Source organism: Petaurus breviceps, unplaced genomic scaffold, assembly GCF_028583685.1.
Source record: "Petaurus breviceps papuanus isolate PSGF00001 unplaced genomic scaffold, PetGlider_PUasm1.0 191, whole genome shotgun sequence".
NCBI lineage: Eukaryota > Metazoa > Chordata > Mammalia > Diprotodontia > Petauridae > Petaurus > Petaurus breviceps.
Window position 1 is genome coordinate 1,497,690 of NW_027185811.1, and position 20,717 is coordinate 1,518,406.

General features: G+C 37.4%; 1 protein-coding gene and 1 pseudogene across 6 annotated transcripts in view; both read right to left on the reverse strand.

The window, feature by feature from the left end:
• LOC138164608 (ribosome biogenesis protein NSA2 homolog pseudogene) overlaps positions 1-2,125 on the reverse strand; it is a 34,036-nt pseudogene extending 31,911 nt beyond the window's left edge.
• Positions 2,126-4,588: 2,463 nt separating this feature from the next.
• Positions 4,589-20,717, reverse strand: part of ATF1 (activating transcription factor 1) — a 37,627-nt gene continuing 21,498 nt past the window's right edge. For 5 of the 6 annotated variants that reach the window (XM_069092555.1, XM_069092560.1, XM_069092559.1 and 2 more), the window contains 5 exons: positions 14,947-15,047; positions 10,734-10,864; positions 8,415-8,597; positions 8,161-8,320; positions 4,589-6,108 (listed from right to left, as the gene is read on the reverse strand). In XM_069092555.1, the coding sequence (XP_068948656.1) occupies positions 5,964-6,108; positions 8,161-8,320; positions 8,415-8,597; positions 10,734-10,864; positions 14,947-15,047 (720 nt within the window). In that variant the 3' untranslated portion in view covers positions 4,589-5,963. The remainder of the gene's footprint in view (positions 6,109-8,160; positions 8,321-8,414; positions 8,598-10,733; positions 10,865-14,946; positions 15,048-20,717) is intronic. The other variant, XM_069092556.1, reaches the window with a different exon arrangement.

The window sequence follows — 20,717 nt, forward strand, 5'->3', positions numbered from 1 at the left end:
AACTGCTGGCAAAACTAGAAAGTAGTCTGGCAGAAACCAGACATAGACCAACATCTCACACTGCATGCCAAGATAAGCTCAAAATGGGTACATGATGAGACATAAAGGGTAATGTCATAAAAAAATTAGAGGAGGATGGAAAAAAATTAACATTCAGATCTATAGAGAGGTAAAAATTCATGATTATACACAAAAGATAGAGAAGTTCATGGGAGGTAAAATGGGTAATTTTGATTATATTGAAAAGTTTTGGGAATAGCTAGGTGATGCTGTAGATAGAACAATAGCCCTGAAGTCAGGAGGAACTCAGTTCAAATCTAGCCTCAGACACTCGATACTTACTAGCCCTGTGACCCTGGGCAAGTCACTTAAGACCAACTGCCTCTCCCCCTCCCCCAACAAATAAATAAATAAATAAAGAGTTTCAGCACAAATGATACCAATGTAGCCAAAATGAGGAGAAAAGCAGGAAACTGGGTAAATTTTATATAAAGTTTGTCTGATAAAGGTCTCATTTATGAAATATATAGAGATTTGACCCAAATTTATAAGAAAAAAAGACATTTCCCAATTGATAAATGGTTAAGGGTATGAACAGGCCATTTTCAGAGGAAGAAATCAAAGCTATCAATAGTCATATAAAAATGCTCTGAATCACTAACAAAGAAATACAAATTAAAACAACTCTTGCAGTACTACCTCACACTCACCAGACTGGCTCACATGGACAGAAAAGAATACCGACAAATATTGGAAGGGATGTGGAAAAATAGGGTAATGTACGAACTATTGGTGGAGTTGTGAATCGGTCCAGTCATTCTGAGGAACAATTTGGAACTAAGCCAAAGGGCTATAAAACTATGCATACTCTTTGACCCAGCAATACCACCACTAGATCTCTATCTCAGGATCAAAGAAAAAAGGAAAAGATCTGCACAAAAATATTTATAGCTCTTTTTGGTGTGGCAAAGATTTGGAAACCAAAGGAATGTCTATCAACTTGAGTGATTAATGAATAAATCATGCTATATGACTGTGATGGAATGACATTGAATTATGAAGGGGATTGTTTCAGAAAAACCTGGGAAGACCTATATGAACTGATGCAGAGTGAACTAAGCAGAACACTGTACACAGTAAAAGCAATATTGTAACAGTGTTGAACTATGAAAGACTTAGCTACTCTGATCAATACAATGATCCATGACAATTCCAAAGGACTTATGATAAAAAATGCTATCCACCTCTGGAGAGAGAACAGATGGACTCTGAGCGCAGGTGGAAGTATTTTTTTTTCCACAACATGGTTAATGTGGAAATGTTTTGCATGATTTCAAATGTCATGAGTATAGGATTTCTTACTTTCTTAAACCAGCAGGAGAGGAGGTGGAAGTAGAGAATTTACAACAGAAAATAAAAATGAAATAAACCTTCTTGCTAACTTTTCTATTTTAAACAGGACCACCAATCTCAAGGTTACAACCTTGGAGTCAACTATAACATTTTTACTCCCTTCCCCTGGTCCCAGGCCCTCCATATTCAATCAGTCTTGTCAAACTCTACCTTCACATCTGTCCTCTTTTCTCCATTCACATGGCCACCCTTCTATTTCACACTAGCACAAAAGTAGACTCCTAACTAGTCTTCCTGTATTTAATCTCTTTCCTCTCCAATTCAACTTCTACACAGCTGTTAAATTGTATTTACAAAGTGCGGGTCTGACCATGCCACTCTCCCCTCAAGAAACTAATGGCTCCCTCTCCTTCTAGGATAAAATGTAGATTTAGCTGGCATTTCAAGCTCGTGTATCTCCAGCCTACCTTTATAAAACTAATGCATTATATTCTCCTCCATTCTATTTTCTATTCAAACTGATATATATGCTATTGCCCTATGTCCATCTCCTGTCTGCCTAAAATGCATTCTGCTTACCTTCAGGCAAGGAGATACCGAAACTGGTCTATCTGCTATTGTATATTTGGTTTATCAAACTGGTATATCTGCTATTGCCCTATGTCCATCTCCTGTCTGCCTAAAATGCAGTCTGCTTACCTTCAGTTTCTTCCACAAGGTTCAGCTCCAGGACCACCTTCTTCATGATGGCTATCCTTATCTTCCCAGTCATACTCCACATAGTTTAAATTTACTTAGCTATGCTTGGCAATCCTTTCCTATGTTGATTTAATGAACAATGGCAGTTTTTCTTTTTTTTCATTGAATTTACTAAATCAGTGTTTGTGATGTATAAATAGCTTCAGATGTGGAAACTATAATGGTGTTTTCTAAATTTAGAAATTGCTTTCCACAATATTTTTCTTGGTGTCTGACTGATCAAAGTTTTGGCTACTGAAAGAATTGATGATCAGGAAGGCAAGTACCAAATTATTGCAATCAACAGACCTATAGCTAGCTATACTAAAAAATGATTAACTTGGATATATAGGGGCGGAGCCAAGATGGCGGAGTAGAAGCACGACCTTCCCGCGGCTCAGGCTTCCACCTTCTCCAATCCATGTAAAAAGGGGACTCTCAACAAACTTTGGAGCTGCAGAACCCACAAAATGACACAGAGAAGCTAACCTCCAGCTGAGGACAGCCAGGAATCGGCCGGTGCAGCCTGACCAGCCGCCGGCCAGAGGGACTCCAGATCAGCAGCAGCTGTGGTAATTTCCAGAATTATCAACATATAGACATGAAGGACAAAGTGAGAGGTCAGTGCAGTCTGGACTTTGGGACCCAGTAAGTGAGAGTGCATGGCTTTTGCCCCCCAGGGCAAGAAGCTGTTGAGACCCCGGCACCAGCCAGTGCCACATGACAGCTTTAGTTCCTGGCCTGCAGAGTATAGTGGGACCAAGCACCAGTCTGAGGGGTAATCACTCTTGCTTTAACCTTCTTGGATCTGGATTGCAGTCTAGACTGGAGGTCCTGGGCTGTGTGTCCAGCTTGCCAGAGCATGTGGAGACCTCAGAGAGGGCACCCATCTAATACCTCCGGCAGCTGAGAAAACCCCAGCCTTTGGGACAAAAGTTCCCGTCTGGTGGCAGTCCTATTATGGCAAAAAGCCCAGGGGTCAAGTGACTGATGGGCAACATGACCAAGCAAAGGAAACAAAGCAAACAGAAGATTCCAACATTACACTCCTATTTTGGGGACAAAAAGGAGCAAAGCATGGAACAGGAGGAAAACAGTGAAGTCAGAACTCCTGTACCAAAAGCTTCAAAGGAAAATACAAACTGGTTAGAGGCCATAGAGGACCTTAAGAAGCAGATAAGAAGGGGCAGCCAGGTGGCTCAGCAAGTAAGAGCACCGGCTCCAGTGTCGGGATGACCTGGGGATCAAATCCAGGCTCAGATATTTAGCACCACACCCAGAAATAACTGGCCGTGTAACCTTGAGCAAGTTACTTAACCCCGATTGCTTTAAAAAAAAAAAGCAGATAAGAGAAGTGGAGGAAAAATTGGGAAGAGAAATGAGAACAATGCAAGAAAATTATGAAATTAAAGTCAACAGCCTGACTGAGGAAAATAATAACTTAAAAAGCTGAATTTGCCAGATGGAAAAAGAATCTCAAAAGCTCACTGAGGAGAATCATTGCTTCAGAATTAGATTGGAGCAAATGGAAGCGAACGACTTTATGAAAAATGTTATAACTCTGTGAATTATTATTATGTTAGCAAAAAGCACTTTGGAGTGACAAAGTTAAAACACTCCTTGCATAAAATATAACCTTAGCCAGATTTGTGTAAAATTCATTGTGACGTGTACTAATAGTAAACTAACTTTTTGTTCAGGACTGCTTCAATAATTTATGTAGAAAATCCTTGCCTTTGATTTGGCTTATTTTCACATACCACCATGTCACTTTGTGGATTTGTGGCAGCTCAGAGAATTTTGAAGTGTAACAGAAAGCAAATATAACAGGAAGACTAATAACTTGCTCCTTAATGCCTATGGCTTGATGTAACAAAACTGACAACCAATTTTTCATTAAAAAAATTTTAGCATTTCTTGCTCAAAAAGCGATTTCAAGTTGTCAAAAAAAAAACTTCTTAAAGAGGCCTTTCTCAAAAGTTTCACCTAACATTCAAGGCCAGGCACAATTTGGTGCTACCCAAGCTTTTTCATCCTACTTCTCATATATTCATTTCACTCAAATAAGATTAATAGTGGCCTGCACATGACTTCCATTACTTACCTCTGTAACTTCTATTATATACCATTTCCTGTCCCTTCTCTCAACTCTCTGCCTCCTGAAATCCTACCTACCCTTCAAAAGGCAGCTCAAATAGCAAGCAAGATTTCACTGATATGATCAGCTAAGTCTCACATTCTTCAAGCCTCATATAATAACAGTGTCTGTTCCTCTGTTGTGCAATAAAATCTGTTTCTCACTAGTTGCATTTCTTCTTCTTCCAGTGTCTGACTAAAAGAGGTCCAGGCATGTCTTGATTAGTTTTTAGAGTTTCTAGCAAAACAGGTGCATTTGATATGACTTTTGGTAAAACCATAAGAAACAAGAAACTGGTTGTTATTCATGTTTCAAACCTTTTCTTCTAAGTTGTATAAGTTTTACATCCAACAGTCTCGATTATCTCAAATGCCCTTTAATTTTTACAGGAATAAGACAAAATGATACACATTATATTAGGAGCTGACAATATTTTTGTAAGTAAGATCAAAAATGGATAGTTTGATTACATAAGTACTAATGTACTAACAGCATATTTTGGATTTCAGATAATTATACAGAAATGCACATAATTCAAATACTTGCAATTCAGAAAACCTTACTCCCCATGAAAATATAAAAATGATAATCTGAGACAAAATATCTATTTTTTTTTGCTAAAAACTGTATAAACATAAAATAAGCATAAAAACACAATTTTAGAATTTATGAAGATTAACTATATAAAAATAGTCACTTTTTCTTACAAAGGTACCATTTATTACTTCACAAAATATTTTCTACATGAATAATTGTTTTAAAATTGCATTATTTTTAAACTGATAAGCCCTACATTGGAGTTTGATTAGAAAAATCCTCTTGGAAAATACTTTGGTATGTATCTTGAGCTGATTTTTTTAAATCCTCTAAAATAATTTTAGGGGTTTGTAAACATTTCTTTCTATTAAAGCACAGTAGAATAAGTAATGCATATCAGCTGCATATAGAATCAGCACGATTTGTTATGATCCATCTAGAGAAAGTTACCACACCCAAAACAGAAAAAATCAATACTATTTTTAAAAAACTCTCAAATGTTCAAATTGTTCTGTTCAATTTACTAAAATGTTTCTATAAAACGATTGGAATACTTCTTTGAAAATTTCATTTTCAGTTCATGTGGCTTGGATATCTTGAAAGACAAAACTTGAGAAATGATTATGCCCTGTTTTTTTTTGCTAAACCAATTTTGCAAACAAACATTTTTTAAAAGATCATTTTAAAGACTTTACAGTTGAGCAAAGTACACATAATTTATACATTTCACAAAGCATTAGATTTTCTTTTAAATCTGCAGTTTAGAATACTGGAAGACAAAAATATTTACATAAACAATTAAAAAGGGCATATTTCAGAAACTAGTAATGAAAATCTATACCAATAAAATGTTGGTAAAAAAAACAAAACATCAAATTTCCATTAGTGAACTGTCAGTTGCAAACTTTTTTGATAACTATTTTCTGGGAAATTCAAATTGTTGAAAATTCACGTTCTGTTGATCAGGTATCATTGTTAAAGTTAATTCCAATAGAAATTCCAGTTGTGCCAGGACCTTGCTTGAAGTCCTCTGATATTTCCATAAGGTACTATCCAGCATCTTGTGAATAAAATCTTTAGTCTTTATGCTGCAACTCCTAGTTTTAAAGTTTAATTTTTGACCTTTTAGTTTATAAAATTCCATATAAAAAGAAAATCCATTTAATTTTTAGGTAAGTCCATAAAACTTATCTTCTTTTTAGACATTTTTATGGGAGTAGAGATCTTTTAAAGTTTTTAATTCTTCTATTAAAGTTTTATTTTGATTTTCCAAGACTGCAACTCGATTTTCCAGACACTTAACATATTCTTTTTTCTTTCTCCGGCATTCTCGAGCAGCTTCTCTATAATTAAACACAAAAACAACCAAATAAAATTAACATCATTCATTAACTTCATTTAACATCATTATGGACAGCTGAGATGGGCCCTAAATTAATTAACATAATGGTATGGATTGCCTTTTGTGAAACTATCTGGTGTTTTTAATGATGCCAAGTTTCTCCCTCAAAGACTCATTATTTTAAACATCAACACTCTATAACTGTTTTGTGTATGGCTGAAAGTCCTACAATAATCATATTCTCCAAAGATTTAAAGTTGTAGGTCACCCAAAGGGAAATGAAAAATATAAGTTAGGCATTAGCTATAAAATATCACCAAAGTAAGTCCACAGGCAAAATGGAAAATAGAGGAAAGATGGCACAGAAGATGTTATCAGAGAAATGTATATGCAACAGAGTAGGTGAGCTGGTCACGTAGTGAGGCACTGGACTCTATGCAATGACAAAGGAGATAAAAATAGAATTCAGTCAGCCAGACCAACCTCATTGTCTTTTCTGACAAGGTTGCATTAGTGGTAGATCATGGGAATGCCATTTGTTTTGTTGTTGTTGACAGATTTGGATCGACAGATAATTTGGATTTTTGTTATTCAATTGCGTCCAACTCTTCATGACCCCATGTGGGATTTTCTTGGCAGAGATACTGGGTTAGTTTGCCATTTCCTTCTCCAGTTCATTTTATAGATGAAGAAACTGAGGTACACAGGGTTAAATAACTTGCCCAAGGTCACACAGCTAGTAAATGTCTGATGCTGGATTTAAACTCTGGTCCTCCTGACTCCAGTGTACCAGGTAGCTGCTCTGTATATCTAGATTTTAGTAAAGCTTTTAAACCAGACCCAAAGAATGAATGTCAATTGATCTATGTCAACATAGGGATCCTTCCCCTAATACATTACACATATTGACTTTTTTAAAGGTTGCTAATCCAAGGTTCCGATAATACTCAGTGGGGTAAGTTCATAGACCACAGTCAGTTGCAGACAACGACTATCCATGCCTGCCTACGCCTGTACACCTTCATTTACCACAGGGCACCACAGGGCTACTTTCTTGAACTCTCTTCATGTTGTGTGGATGCCAATGGAGCAAAAGAGGCTGTCCAACATGCCTCATTCATCCACTGTGATTCACTCAGACATGGCCTGACAGCTAATGAAACAAAGTTATCATCTCTCACACGTGCTCTATGACTTGCCCACTATCTTGTTTTATGGCCATACATTTTCCTGATGAAAGAATTATATTATTTTTTTCTGCAGAATTTCTCACTTGGAATATTTTTCAGCCCATTCATGCCAATCAAGTTCTATATATGTTCAAAAAAAAATCTATTACAGAAGTACTAGATTTAGAAGTACTAAATAATGTCACATTTCTGATGAGATGTATGCTATCTTGTCCACTGCAAATAAATCAGATGTGGCCTAACAGCCAATGAAACAAAACTGGCATGAAATTCTATCCAATTCTCTAATACAGAGGTTCTCAAAGTGTAATCTATGAATTCCTAGGGAGCCCCTGAAATCAAATTGGTTTTCATAATAATACTGAGACTTTTTTTGTCTATTAAAATATTTTCTTTTTCCAACCATAATATCTGGGTGAAGCTAGATTTTCTTCATATGCTTCAACCAAAATATCATATTGTAAACTGAATGCAGAAACAGATATGAGAATCCAGCGGCTTTCTACTAAGCCAGATATTAAAGAGATTTGCAAAAATTTGTAAAATAATGTCATTTTTCTCATCGTTTTTGTTTTGGAAAAGTTATTTTTCATAAAAATGTTATTTATGTTAATATGTCATAACAGATAACTATGATTTTAAAATGAATTAGTATTTTAACAGTTTGTTTTAATTTCTAACATGGTAATAAATGTTAATAGACAAAACACATATAAACCAAAGCCCTAAATTTTAAGAGCATAAAGAGGTCCTGAAAGCAAAAATTTTGAGAACTGTTGTTTAAATACACAGCAACAATGTCAGTTTTGGATAGTTTAAAAATTTGCTTAAAGGTTAATCACATATCATTTCATAACACTTACCTATTTTTCATCAATCTTATTTCTCTTTTCAACTGTGGATCATCTGTTTTAGTTGTCTGAGATGTTATGGTGACTGGAGATGTCATCACTACTGTCTGTGGAAGGTTAGTATTTGCTGGTGTGGCACGAATCTGATAAGTCTGCATATCTCCTGATGCTGCTACACAGTCAGAAGAGGGAGTGTTAAAGGATATTCAAAAATATTTGGAGGTAGTTTATGGAAAACATCTATCTATATTTGTAAGTGTGCTTACTCTGTACAACCACTTGGTTGCTAGGGACAAGAATCTGCTGTCCATCAGATGTCTGTGCATACTGAAGAATTGTTGTTCCTTGCGGAGTACTGCCTGCATTTGTCATTGTTAATGCCTGCAGCCCCTGTACTCCATCTGTGCTTGGGCTGGCCAGCTGTAATGTTCCATTTGGGGCAATGGCAACTTAAATCAAGGGAGAAAATAAAACAGGTGGTTACTATTTCCAATAAATAAAGATGATATAGTAAAACCTCATGAATTTGAGATCACAGAATTTCATAATTCCTAGAGGTTGGCCTGAAGTTTATGATGAAAAATGATTAACTTAGTTAAGCCCAAACTATTTTCAAATCCATATTTAACAACACGATTTGTACACAGATGATGATAATTACAATGGTTCTTACTTAGTCACCAGAAGAGGTGTAGATGGATCTCTGCTTAATACTGTTTAATGATTCCAGCCCAAGTATGGGCTTCATGGAGCTCCCTTTCAATGAATACTGAACTTCTTAACCCCTTTGAGGGTGGTGGTGAAAAAAACCTACTTCCCTAATTTTACCTGCTAAAAAAAAATAAAATAGTTACACTCATTTTCCCCAATCAGTAAGAGAACTTATACATGTTAATATAGCTTGGTATATGCTTCTTTAAAGGAAAAAATTAAATATTCTTGATTCCTTTCTCAGTGTCAAAACACAAAGCACCCCTCAAGCATTTTTATGCAGTTTTCATTGGCTGGTGGGCACAAACATTCTCTAGTTCTCTACAAATGTATGTATGCATCACAGTATGTGTCCATTCTTGAACTTAATAATCAGATGGGCTAATATTGGATTTAATGACCATCAGGTACAGACTTAATAACCAAGTAGTAGATTATTTCCAATCTAATGCTTTGTCTTTATTACATTAAGAGACCTACTACAAATTAACTATTTGCCTTGGAAATAAATGCAAACAAAACTAATTACTTTGCCACATCCAACAGCACCCAATTTGTTATGCAAAGAAAACTTACTTTAGGGGAAAAGAATAGTTATTAAATAAACCAATAAGCTAGTGTAATGGAAATGCAAATTTAAAGATCTTCCCTGCCCCTAGGCTAAAGTGCACCTGGAGCCTGGGGTGGGAGGCTTGTTTTTCAGTAGATACTTTTTGATTGGCCAGTGGGTCCAGAAGGTTGTTAAATTCTGAGCCATGAGCAGGCTATATAAACCCTGATTTGAGGCTTTGTTTTGGGGCTCATTTGAGGAGTGTTCTGTGATTTGGTCAGATGAGACTCTGGGAAGCCGTTGTTGAGAGCCCCCCCGGCTTTGAAAAACCCAGATGTTAGATTTGGTATGGATGTAATGGTTAAGACAGTTTGAAAACCTAATGGTTTGATCTGTTTCTCTGTCTTGATAATTCTGTCTGTATACTCTGAAGTTCAGGGTGCTGACCTTTTTCCCCTGAACTAGGTAAACGATACATGTTTGACTGATTAAAGTAAGCTTGTTAACCCATTTTGAGTTGCTTTCGTTTATCAAAGTAGATCCAAGAACCTGTGTTGGCATCCACCCTGGGGACACTGGGGTGCTTGCTGATACAGCTACTAACAGCCATACAAGTCCCTGACACTAATTTACAGAAGGGCATTATCAGACAGGTATATACCTGTATTTATATTATCTTTCTATATTGTTATCCAAGTTGGTCCTATTTCCCCTTGCAAATTTCACTATGGGAAGTGGACTTTTATGCCTTCAGAACACTGAAAAACACAGGAGACTGCACATATGAGATACATATTGTTGATACAAATAATTCTTCTGACAAAATTCTAAGATTTAGGGTGGTTAATAACCTGCCAAAAATTTGACCAATATCTGAGTGGCAGATATATAAACATAAAATTCTGAAATAAGTCAATTACAGAAAGGGCTTCAACCCAGGTTGATAATCTATTTTTATAGGTTTATTTTTCTCTTTTTATCACATTCTAATCCAGATAACTGCTTTTGATCCCATCAAAGGCCACAGGTATAATTGTCCAGTAACTAGGATAAAACCATGTACCAAATAAAACATACTTGTCCCTCCCAAATCAAAAAGGTCTAGTCTAGGTCTTTACTTCATTTGCATCTCAAGCCATTTCCAGTTATTCTGACTTTTGACTTGACACTGGACTTTGATAACTCAGGAAGAGAGAATGACATTGCAAACTTTTTTCAACTTTGCCTCCCTTAAATCCAATTCACATGCAAGTCAAGATATGACCCTGCAATGTCATGGGCTCTCTTCGAAAATGAAGGAAAAACAACAACTTCATATACATACGGTATTGTCCAGTGCTAGTCTGGTAGATAGGAGTTGGGACAGACATAGATGTGACTGTTGAAACTCCAGGGTTTTCTCCGTCTCCCTTCCTGTCTCTGGTGTCTTCTGAAGAAAGATCGTTCAAGATTTTTCTGTGGAAAAAACAGAATTCCATTAACTCCCCACTGACGGAAAGTCAAGATTCTATGCTGGTTTATTTATAAGCACATTAACTCTGCAGAAACTCATTAAAACTAGCTAATTTCCCATATAATTTTGTTACTATAGGTAGAAAACTGACTACAGTATACCTAAATACCTAAACATTTTCATGAGATTATGCTACATGCCAAATACCTTACTATTCAGATCTGTAAAAATTTTTAACTGGTGTCTGCTTGAAGATCAGAGACATGAAATTTCAAAGCTTCCTTGAACTGAAAAACAAGGGGTTGGATAAAGCCAAGAACATGAATGAAAAAAAAGAATCTATCTAGCATTTACTTATACTACATGATGTAAATACCAACAAAAGCTACTTGGGGAAGAACTCCCTATTTGATAATATTTTTTTAATAAATATTTGATGATATTTTCAGAAAGCAGGAAAACAGTTCACTAGAAATTATGTTTAGACCAATAAATTATACTATCTATCACAATAAACTCAGAACAGAGATTCATGACCTGCATATAAAAAAGTCATGCCATAAAAAAAAAAAATTATACAAGAAGATGATACCTGTGGCTGGAGATTCTTAACCAAACCAAAAATAAAGACTGCAAAACTTATTTCAATTATGCTAATTTTTTTTTTTTATAAGCAATCGGGGTTAAGTAACTTGCTCAAGGTTACACGGCCAGTTATTATTTCTGGGTGTGGTGCTGAGTATCTGAGCCCGGATTTGATCCAGGTCATCCTGACACTGGAGCCGGTGCTCTTACTCGCTGAGCCACCTGGCTGTCCCTAAGCAATTGGGGTTAAGTAACTTGCTCAAGGTTACATGGCCAGGTGTTTCTGGGTAGGTGCTAAGTATCTGAGCCCAGTATTCGATCTCCAGGTCTTCTCAGATCTCCAGGTCTTCTCAGATCTCCAGGTCTTCTCAACGCTGGAGCCGGTGCTCTTACTCGCTATGCTACCTGGCCGCCCCTCAATTATGTTAATTTGAAAAGCTTTTGCACAAATTAATGCACATAGGATAGGAAACAGCTGAGAAAACTTTTTTTTTTTGCCTAAGTTGAGCTTTGAAGAAAACTAAGGACTTTAAAGAGTAGAAATGAGGAAGAAGTACATTGCAGGCAAGCAGGATAGCCAGAGTAAAGGCACAGGATGGGAGACCAAGTGTAAGGAACAGCTGGAAGGTATTTAAGGGGCTGCAAAGTTAGTCACTAAACGTTTATCAGGCACCTACCCATTAAGTGCCAGGCATTGTACGATGCCGGGGACATAAAGAAATGCAAAAGACAGTCCCTGCCCTCAAGAGGCACCGTCTAGTGGGGGAGACAACAGCACATAAAACGCTGAGAAGGGCAATGAGAAATGCTGATATGGCTGCCCTGGGCACCCTCCTGAAATGGAGGATCTAGCAGCAGCTCAATTCTGTCTACCCTCTCTAATCAAAGGGATGGAAAGGAAGGGGCCCAGTGGCAGGGAGCACTAAGAAAATGGTAGTTTCAGGGCTGATGTGTGCTTACAGGATGATCAGATTCAGGAAATGAGAGAAAGTGAGGTTGAAGGCAGTTGATGAAGAACTTTAATACTGTTGAAGCCATGAATTGATCCAAACATTATGGGGAAAAAATGTCATGAGCAGGGGAGAGGGATATATACAGAAATGGATGTGCTGTAACAATAAATGTAGAAATAAAAATAAACCTTTTTCCAAAAATTGATCTAGGAGACCTTCCCACAAGATAAAAACATTCCTAATAAAATATAACATTCCAAATAGTTACAAGACTCAGTAAAACACATTGGCTTTTTATTATTTTAAACTTCTGCCCTCCCCCTCCAAAAAAAAAAAAGAGAGAGAGGGAACAGGGTCAGGAATAATACTTATGATCTTCGATAACAATATCAACACTATCAGTACTTTAATAAAGAAGGTGGTTTTGAAATCTTAACAGAAAAATTTTAAAGATTTTTAGATAATATCTAATACATAACAGACAAAGATTATCTAATAGATGATCACCCAATGCAGGAACCCATTTACAACCTCCTGAACTGCTATCCATCTTGTCTTTGTTTCAACACTTTCAATAACGTGTAACTCACTCCCCTACAAAGCAGCCCTCTCCATTTTCAGGTAGTTCTTCAAATCACTGAAAAGTTCTAGTCAAACAGAGATAAATTTTGAATCCATCCATAACTTTTATCTTTTGGTCCAAATTTTGCCTCTAGACTTATAAAGATTTCTCCTTATAACACAATACTTCAAATACTTAAAGATGGCTATTGTGTTCCATGTGCTACCCACCCTTTAACTCTCCTGGCAAAAAGTATTTTCATTTCTAGGTTAAATAACAGCCCCAGTTTCTTTCAATTATTTTTCATGTGACAGTTTCCCAACCCACATTCCTTCATAATAAATATGTAATATAACAGTTAAAATTTAAGGTGAAAAACAAAAACACTTTCTCTGATCCTACAAAAACTACTTAGTACATTTGTTAAAATGTAGCATGTCTTTTTTTTTTTTCTTTTTGGAGGGCAACTGGGGTTAAGTGACTTGCCTAAGGTCACACAGCTCTAGTAAGTGTTAAGTGTCTGAGGTCAGATTTGAACTCAGGTCCTCCTGACTCCAGGGCTGGTGCTCTATTCACTGCAACACCTAGCCGCCCCAAATGTAGTATTATCTTATATGATAGAATGCAGGAATTCTAAGTTTTTTTCATTTCACAGAATGATTCAGTTAGACAAAAGTCTACATGGGCTGATTCTAAACTCATTCCCCATTCCCACTTGTCGTACACCCAAAACAGTAGAATTAGTGTGAAAACTTGGTATTGCCTAAAAATTAAATATCAATCACAAAGCAAACAGAAAAAAAAGTTAACACATCTACTAATCCACTACGTTAAAGAGTTTCACAAGGCACTTATAGAACCCAAACAATACTCTTAAATCTATTAACATAAGGCATTGTTTTAGGACCTTAATAACACCATTTTAATTTCTAATGCAAAGCAAGTTCATTTTATTGACATTTCACAGATTCTTAGAAGTTCTTGGAAACTCTAAGTTTTTCCACATCAGAGATTAAGTGGCCCTTTTATTTCTCATTCTGATATACTCCTCACTTCCCAGTATATGAGAACATTTTGATCAATGTCTGAAGACAATGCAAATATTCAAAATTCAAATGTATATATTCCATGGTATAATTGTTTATGCATCTATTTTCCTTGTGTCATTTTTTTTGTTTTTATATTTTAACTAATTTTTACTGATGTTTTGTTTTTATGTTAGCACCTAGATTTCCCAATGCATAGACTCTTTCCCACCCCACTCCCCTCACCACCCCCACCTACTTCCAATGAGGCATCCATTAAAACTAAGAATAAAAAAGGAAAAAAAAAAGTATAACATCATCTATAATAACATCAAAGTATAACATAATCCCCCACTCCCGCCAAGAAGGGAACAAAGTAGATAAAGCACTTGGCCTAAAAGAAGACCTTGGCTCAAACCTAGATTCAGAGTCACCTGTGTTGAATGTCTGCCTCAGTTTCTTCAACTGTAAAATGCAGATAACAAGAGCACCCCCAGGGTTGTTGTGAGAATCAAAAGAGATAATATTAGGAGAGCATATAAGCACAGTGTCTGGAACACAACAGATGCTTAATAAATGCTTTCTTCCTTTTTTTCCTTCTTATCTCTTCTTTGGAGTCAAGCTTGGTGATTATCTTTTTAAAAATTTTTGAAATTACAAATATCAAATAAGAGGCTTTTCCATAAACAAAAAAAAAGAGGACTATACATGAAACTGCAAATCTCTATGTGCAGCTTATCTTTTAAATTATGAAACAAATTCAACCTGTAACTTTCAGTTGTGTTGTTCATTTGTGATTCTTTTTGGCCTTCCTTCAGTGCTATTTTGCAAATTTTAAAGAAAATGTTTTATCGATGGTGATTATAACATTATATAGTTTGGTTTAAACTAACTTTCATAGCACACTATCTAAAGCTTTGGAGTTTAACAAATGAACAAACACATGCAGCGATACTCACTTGTAAGACGGGCGCCGCGCTAGAATCCCCCGAGACTTCTGGGAAGAGCCTATGCTGTCAGACGAATCCTGAGAATCTTCAGTATCTGACCAGGATGATACCTAAAAAGTATGCATTATTTCATGATGAAGAACAATACAAGTAAACTATTTAAGAGAATTCTAGTAAGATCTAATTTTCATACTACTACATTCAGAATAATCAGACATCACTCAAAATGCATTCACATGGCTGAATCTGATTTTGAATATTAGAATTTAAAAAGTAACAATCTGAAGGCAAATCAAGGAAGTATCTATATCTATGTATATAAACATATATTTCAAAAAAGCAACAGAAGGAACGGCTAAGTGGCACAGTGACTAGAGCACTGGCCTTGGAGTCAGGAGGACCTGAGTTCAAATCCAGCCTCAAACAATTAACACAAAACTAGCCGTGTGACCTTGGGCAAGTCACTCAACCCCAACTGACCCCCCTCCAAAAAGCAAAAAAGCAACAAAAACAGAAATAAGCAAGATGTCTTCAAAACTAGACTTCCATAGTTATACATTGTCAGGAATTACACCAACTAATATGTTAGAAAAGAAAATCACTAGTTTTCTAAAAGTTCTCTAAGGATACATGTCCCTCTAACTTTATTCCTCTGAAATTTATGTATATTACTCAAAATGTTTTATCATTAAAGCATATATCAATGACCGCATCAAGTATTTTCAACTAAATGCAATAAAAATGTTATGTAGATGCAAACAATTGTAAAATTAGAAAAAGAGCTTTTTAAATGTCAAATAGAAATAATTAATTTTAATTAATTTCATAAATTAAATAATTGATTTAATTAAACAAATAGAAAACTCTTAACATGGGGTTTTTTAACTGTTTTAAGAAATACTAAGATAATTAACTATTAACTCCTAATCAGAGATGGAAAGCATATTATCCTAAACTTACCTACAAATATAACAAATATTCTCCAATGTTAAGTTCCCTAAAATAGCTTTTCTCTCTTGTGTTATCCACTGTAACATACTGCCTCCCTGTGATGGCAAGTTAATAAATATTTCCCTCTAAGACCAAAACAACAAGGTATAATCATAAGAGCTCTATGCACTAAATCATGTTGGCAAACATAAGTATTTCATATATATCTTCCCGTTATTTATGCATAATCCAAGTGATTAAATTGCTAAACTCTTCTAATAAACTATGTGAAATAGAGCAATTTCAGTTATAAAAGGAAGTGGAGGTAATCAGTCAGTCAATCTATAAGCATTTATTAAGCACCTATTAGATGCTAGGCACTGTGGTAATCATGGGGATAAAAGGTAAAAGACAGTCCCTGCCCTTTTGGACCTCACAATCTAATAAGGAAAACAACATGCAAACAAATGTGTAAACAAGTTATATTCAGGATAAAAAATAAATAATTAATAGATGTAAGGTACTAGGGAGAAAGGAAAGGATTCCTGTAGAAGACGGGATTTTACCTGAGACTAGAAGGCAAGGCATAGATGAGGAGGGAGAGTACTCTAGGTAGGAGGAACTGCAGGGGAAAATGCCCACAAGCAACAGATGGAGTGTTTTATTTGGTGAAACAGCAAGGAGGCCATGTCAATGGATTGAAGAGCACATGGAGAAGTGATGGTATAAACAGGGGTGGGGTGGGGCGGCCAGGTAGCACAGTGAGTAAGAGCACCAGCTCCAGTGTCGGGATGACCTGGGGATTGAATCCAGGCTCAGAGACTTAGCACCCACCCAGAAACACCTGGCCGTGTAACCTTGAACAAGTTACTTAACCCTGATTGCTCATAAAAAAAAAAAAACCAGGGGTGGGGAACCCATGGCCTCGAAGCCACAGTATGGTCCTCTAGGTCCTCAAGTGCAGTCCTTTGAATCCAAACTTCATAGAACAAATTCCCTTAATAAAAGGACTTGATCTGTAAAAATCATGGACTCAATCAAAAGGCCGAACTCAAGGACCTAGAAGGCCACATGTGGCCTTGGGTTCCCCACCCCTAACAAAGTATAAGAAGACCAAGGGGGCAGAATAGGAAAGGCATTTAGCATGTGATCCTAGAGGTGATAGGGACAGGAGGTTGTATTTGAGAGTTGTTGTTACAAAGATGAAATCAACAGACTTGGATATGTGGATGGAGAGATAGTGGAGTCAAGACGAGAGACACCAAGGTTGTCAGCCTGAGGGACTGGGAAGCTAGTGGTATACTTGACAGCAACAGGAAAAAGTATTTCGGGGGAAACAAAATTAGTTCAGTTTCAGACATGCTGAGTTTAAGATCCTCTATTGGATATCTGGTTTTACGTTTGAGAGGCAACTGGAGAGAGGTTAGGGCTAGGTAAGCAGATAAGCAGATCTAAGAATGATCAGCATAGAGAAGAAAACTGAATCCATAGTCACTGATGAGATCACTAAGTGAAATTGTATGGAAAGAAGAGGATCCAGGAAAAAGTACTGTGGCATTCCCATACTTAGTGGGCATGACTTGGATAAAAGATTCAACAAAGGAGAATGAGAAGGAATGGTCAGATAAGTAGAAGAACCAGGAAAGAGTATTGTTTGAAAACGTGGAGAGAAGAGGGTATATCAGGGGAGAGGATGGACAACAGTGTCAAACTTGTCAGGAAGGGAGGTTAGCAATATGAAGCCCAAAACAAAGAAAGCCATTGTAATTTTTTAAAAATTAGAGTTCAGAAAGAAACAAGCAGGCAATGAAAACTTTATTATATACATAATAAAAACCAGTAAGTGATATGAAATAGATTTGCAGTTTCATAAGGAATTTTCTTTTTATGTTCTGTTGTATGTAAAGAAATGTTTGTTTAAAATTTTTTTTTAAGTTTAAAAAGGAAATGAATGGAAAAGATTTGCAAAAGACATTTTAACAAATCCATTCAAGAATAGTGGAACTATTACGTTTTTTACTTTTGGGGGGAAGCAGTTAGAGTTAAGTGACTAGTCCAGAGTCACACAGCTAGTGTCTGAGGCCAGATTCGAACTCAGGTCCTTCTGCCTCCGGGGCTGGTGCTCTTTCCACTGCCCCTAGAAGTATCACTTTGAGCCCTGACATCACAGCCCTTGAGGCAGAAGTATGACGGCAAAAACAAGCAGGTGAGGTCAAGTATGATATGAACAGAGATCTGTACTGAAGTCATATGCAAGTAGAGAAAGATAACAAATGTATGGGAACATTCTCAGACATCGTTAACAGAGGGGAAAAAAGAGTGAGCATCAGCTGGCCTCTATGCCCACTCTTGGATGCACCCATTTTTATGAGAGGTGTCTACACACACGTTGAGGGCATCATGAATGAAGGTCCTGGTAGGGACCACGTTAAGTTTCCACAGGCTATATTCAACAAGGAACACATCTTTACTAGATTACCAAGGAACTGAATAATGCAAAGAATATAAACTCTCACTGGGCTTAGGGTTCACCCCTCCCTCCCAAAGGAAAAGCATTTTATAAAGCAGAACAAAAGACTGTATTGACAAGTTGTTGTTCTTCTTTCAAACAGTGAAGTGTCTTTCATTCACACATCAAGATCATTCAGGACTCCACGGAAGAAATAAGAACAGAAATAACCCCGTTCAGTGACCCTCTGATAAACACCAGGCAAGGCATAAAACAAGGAGACCTATGTTCATCAAAGGTTTTATCACTGCGAAGGAGACTGACCACAGGGTCCAGGGCAGAAGGACTCCTTGTGGATGGTGAGGTCCTCCACATGCTCCTGTTTGTGGATGATATCGTGCTAATTGTATAAAGATCCAGATAACTTCAGAAGTTCTTGGAAGAAGTCCTTAAGTCCTCAAAGGAGTCTGGAATATCTAGTCACACAGCAAAGTCCAAATAGATGAATATTGTTCATTGCACAGATTTCAACATAACATGCATTTGGATAGACTCTTTACTTGTCCAATAGCACGTATATCTGGACAGACCTAAGGAAGGACAATGAGTAGGGCCCACAGTTGGAAAAGGAAGAGAAAAGGCTTGAAGCCTTCTGGGAAATCACCGAACACTGGTAGCAAACTGCAAAGGGAAAAAATAAAGGGCACTGCTTGTGACAGTCATTCTCTTTTCATACTAAAGAGCAGAATGAAAACTTCGGTCCTTGTTCCACTATATTCCAAGCATTCTTTATTGTCTCCTCTTCTTCAGGAAACCATTGCTTAAAAAAACAAAGTTTACAAAAAAAGATTCTGGAGTTCCTAAGGCAGAGGCACTACTTTCCAGGTCCTTGACTGTTGTCCCTCTACTCGACACTTCTTTAGGCTGGATCATCATTCATGTCCCACTCCCTCTGAATACACTTTCTTGGTGATTTCATCAGTTCCCATAGAATTACCATATCCAGCTCTCCATTTCTCTGAGGCCCTTACTTTATCCTCTGTCCCAGGCAAACCATTCAGGGGCCTGGCAGAGCAGGTGAGCCACCTTCTCCCGTAACCTTTCCCCTCCTGGCTCTCTTTGCTTCTGACATTCCAGACTTTGCCCCCATGTATGGGCTGCCATCTCACCTTGGAACAGGGGTCTGCCATGCTGGCTCCTTTCTGACAACTTCTGACTCTATGGAGTTCAACACTATGGCACCAGAGTACATTCACTTATTGCTCTCCCTTTTTCTGTGTTGTCCTTTCCCACGGAAACAGAAGCTCCTCAAGGGCAGGGCCTGTGTTTTTGCTTATATATGTATCCCTAGCACTCAGCACAGTGTCTGGCATTTAGTAAATACAATGAATGTATCTTCCCTTGCCTTCTTGCCAATCGCCCCCTTCCTTACCCGTGGCTGGATCATCACTTTCCCCTATTCCCTACCCCCACAGAATCTGGCTTTCCTCAAACCTCTAGGCCTGCTCCTCCTTCATTCCCAGAAGCAATGAGCAGGGTCCCCCTCAGCCCTTCACCCTGCTGAGCGGACATAGCTGCTCACACTCCTTGGATGAACAAGGAATCCATCCCACACCAGTTAGATGAAGGCTCAACAGGACTTGCCACCGGGCCTTCCTGATTGACAGACACTGCCATCAGACCTAGTAGGTCTTGCCATACACACCAATATCACATCCTTAGGATTTCTGAGTCTTTCCAACTCTTTAAAAGTGAGCTCTTACACGTACTGCCTGCTTGAATTAGAGAGTGAATTCCTTGAGCTTGTCTTGGTTAGTCTTGGTTAGTCCTTAGTTATGTCTTGGTTAGTACAGTGCTTGGCATACAGTTAAGTACTTCAATTTTTTTCTTTCATTCATTGATGTCATTCACCTCCAATGCAACATGTCCAAAACAGAATTTATCATCTTCCCCATAAAATCCACCCCTCAAGGACACAACTATTACTACTTCTTGTCACCCATGTTTGTAACCTCAGCATCAGCCTCAACTTTTTACTTTCCCTCATCCTGATAATCAATCTCTAAGTCCTACTGACTTGCCATCATTTCTCAGAGCTCTCTCCTCTGCATTCTCCTCACAACCGCCACCCTAGCTAAGGGCTTCATTACCTCAAGCTTGCACTTTTGCAATGGCTTAACTGATCTCCCTACTTTCAGTTTCCTGCTTCTCAATCTGTCCTCTCAAACGCCAAAGTGATACTCTGAAAACAAATGTCTAACCACATCACTTCTCCTTAAACAAGAAGTCACAGTGGCTCCCTGTTGTCCCTAGGTTAAAATGCAAGCTTCTCTGTATGGTATTCAAAACCTTTCATAATTTGGATCCAACCTCTCTTCCCCAATTGATTGAACATTATTCT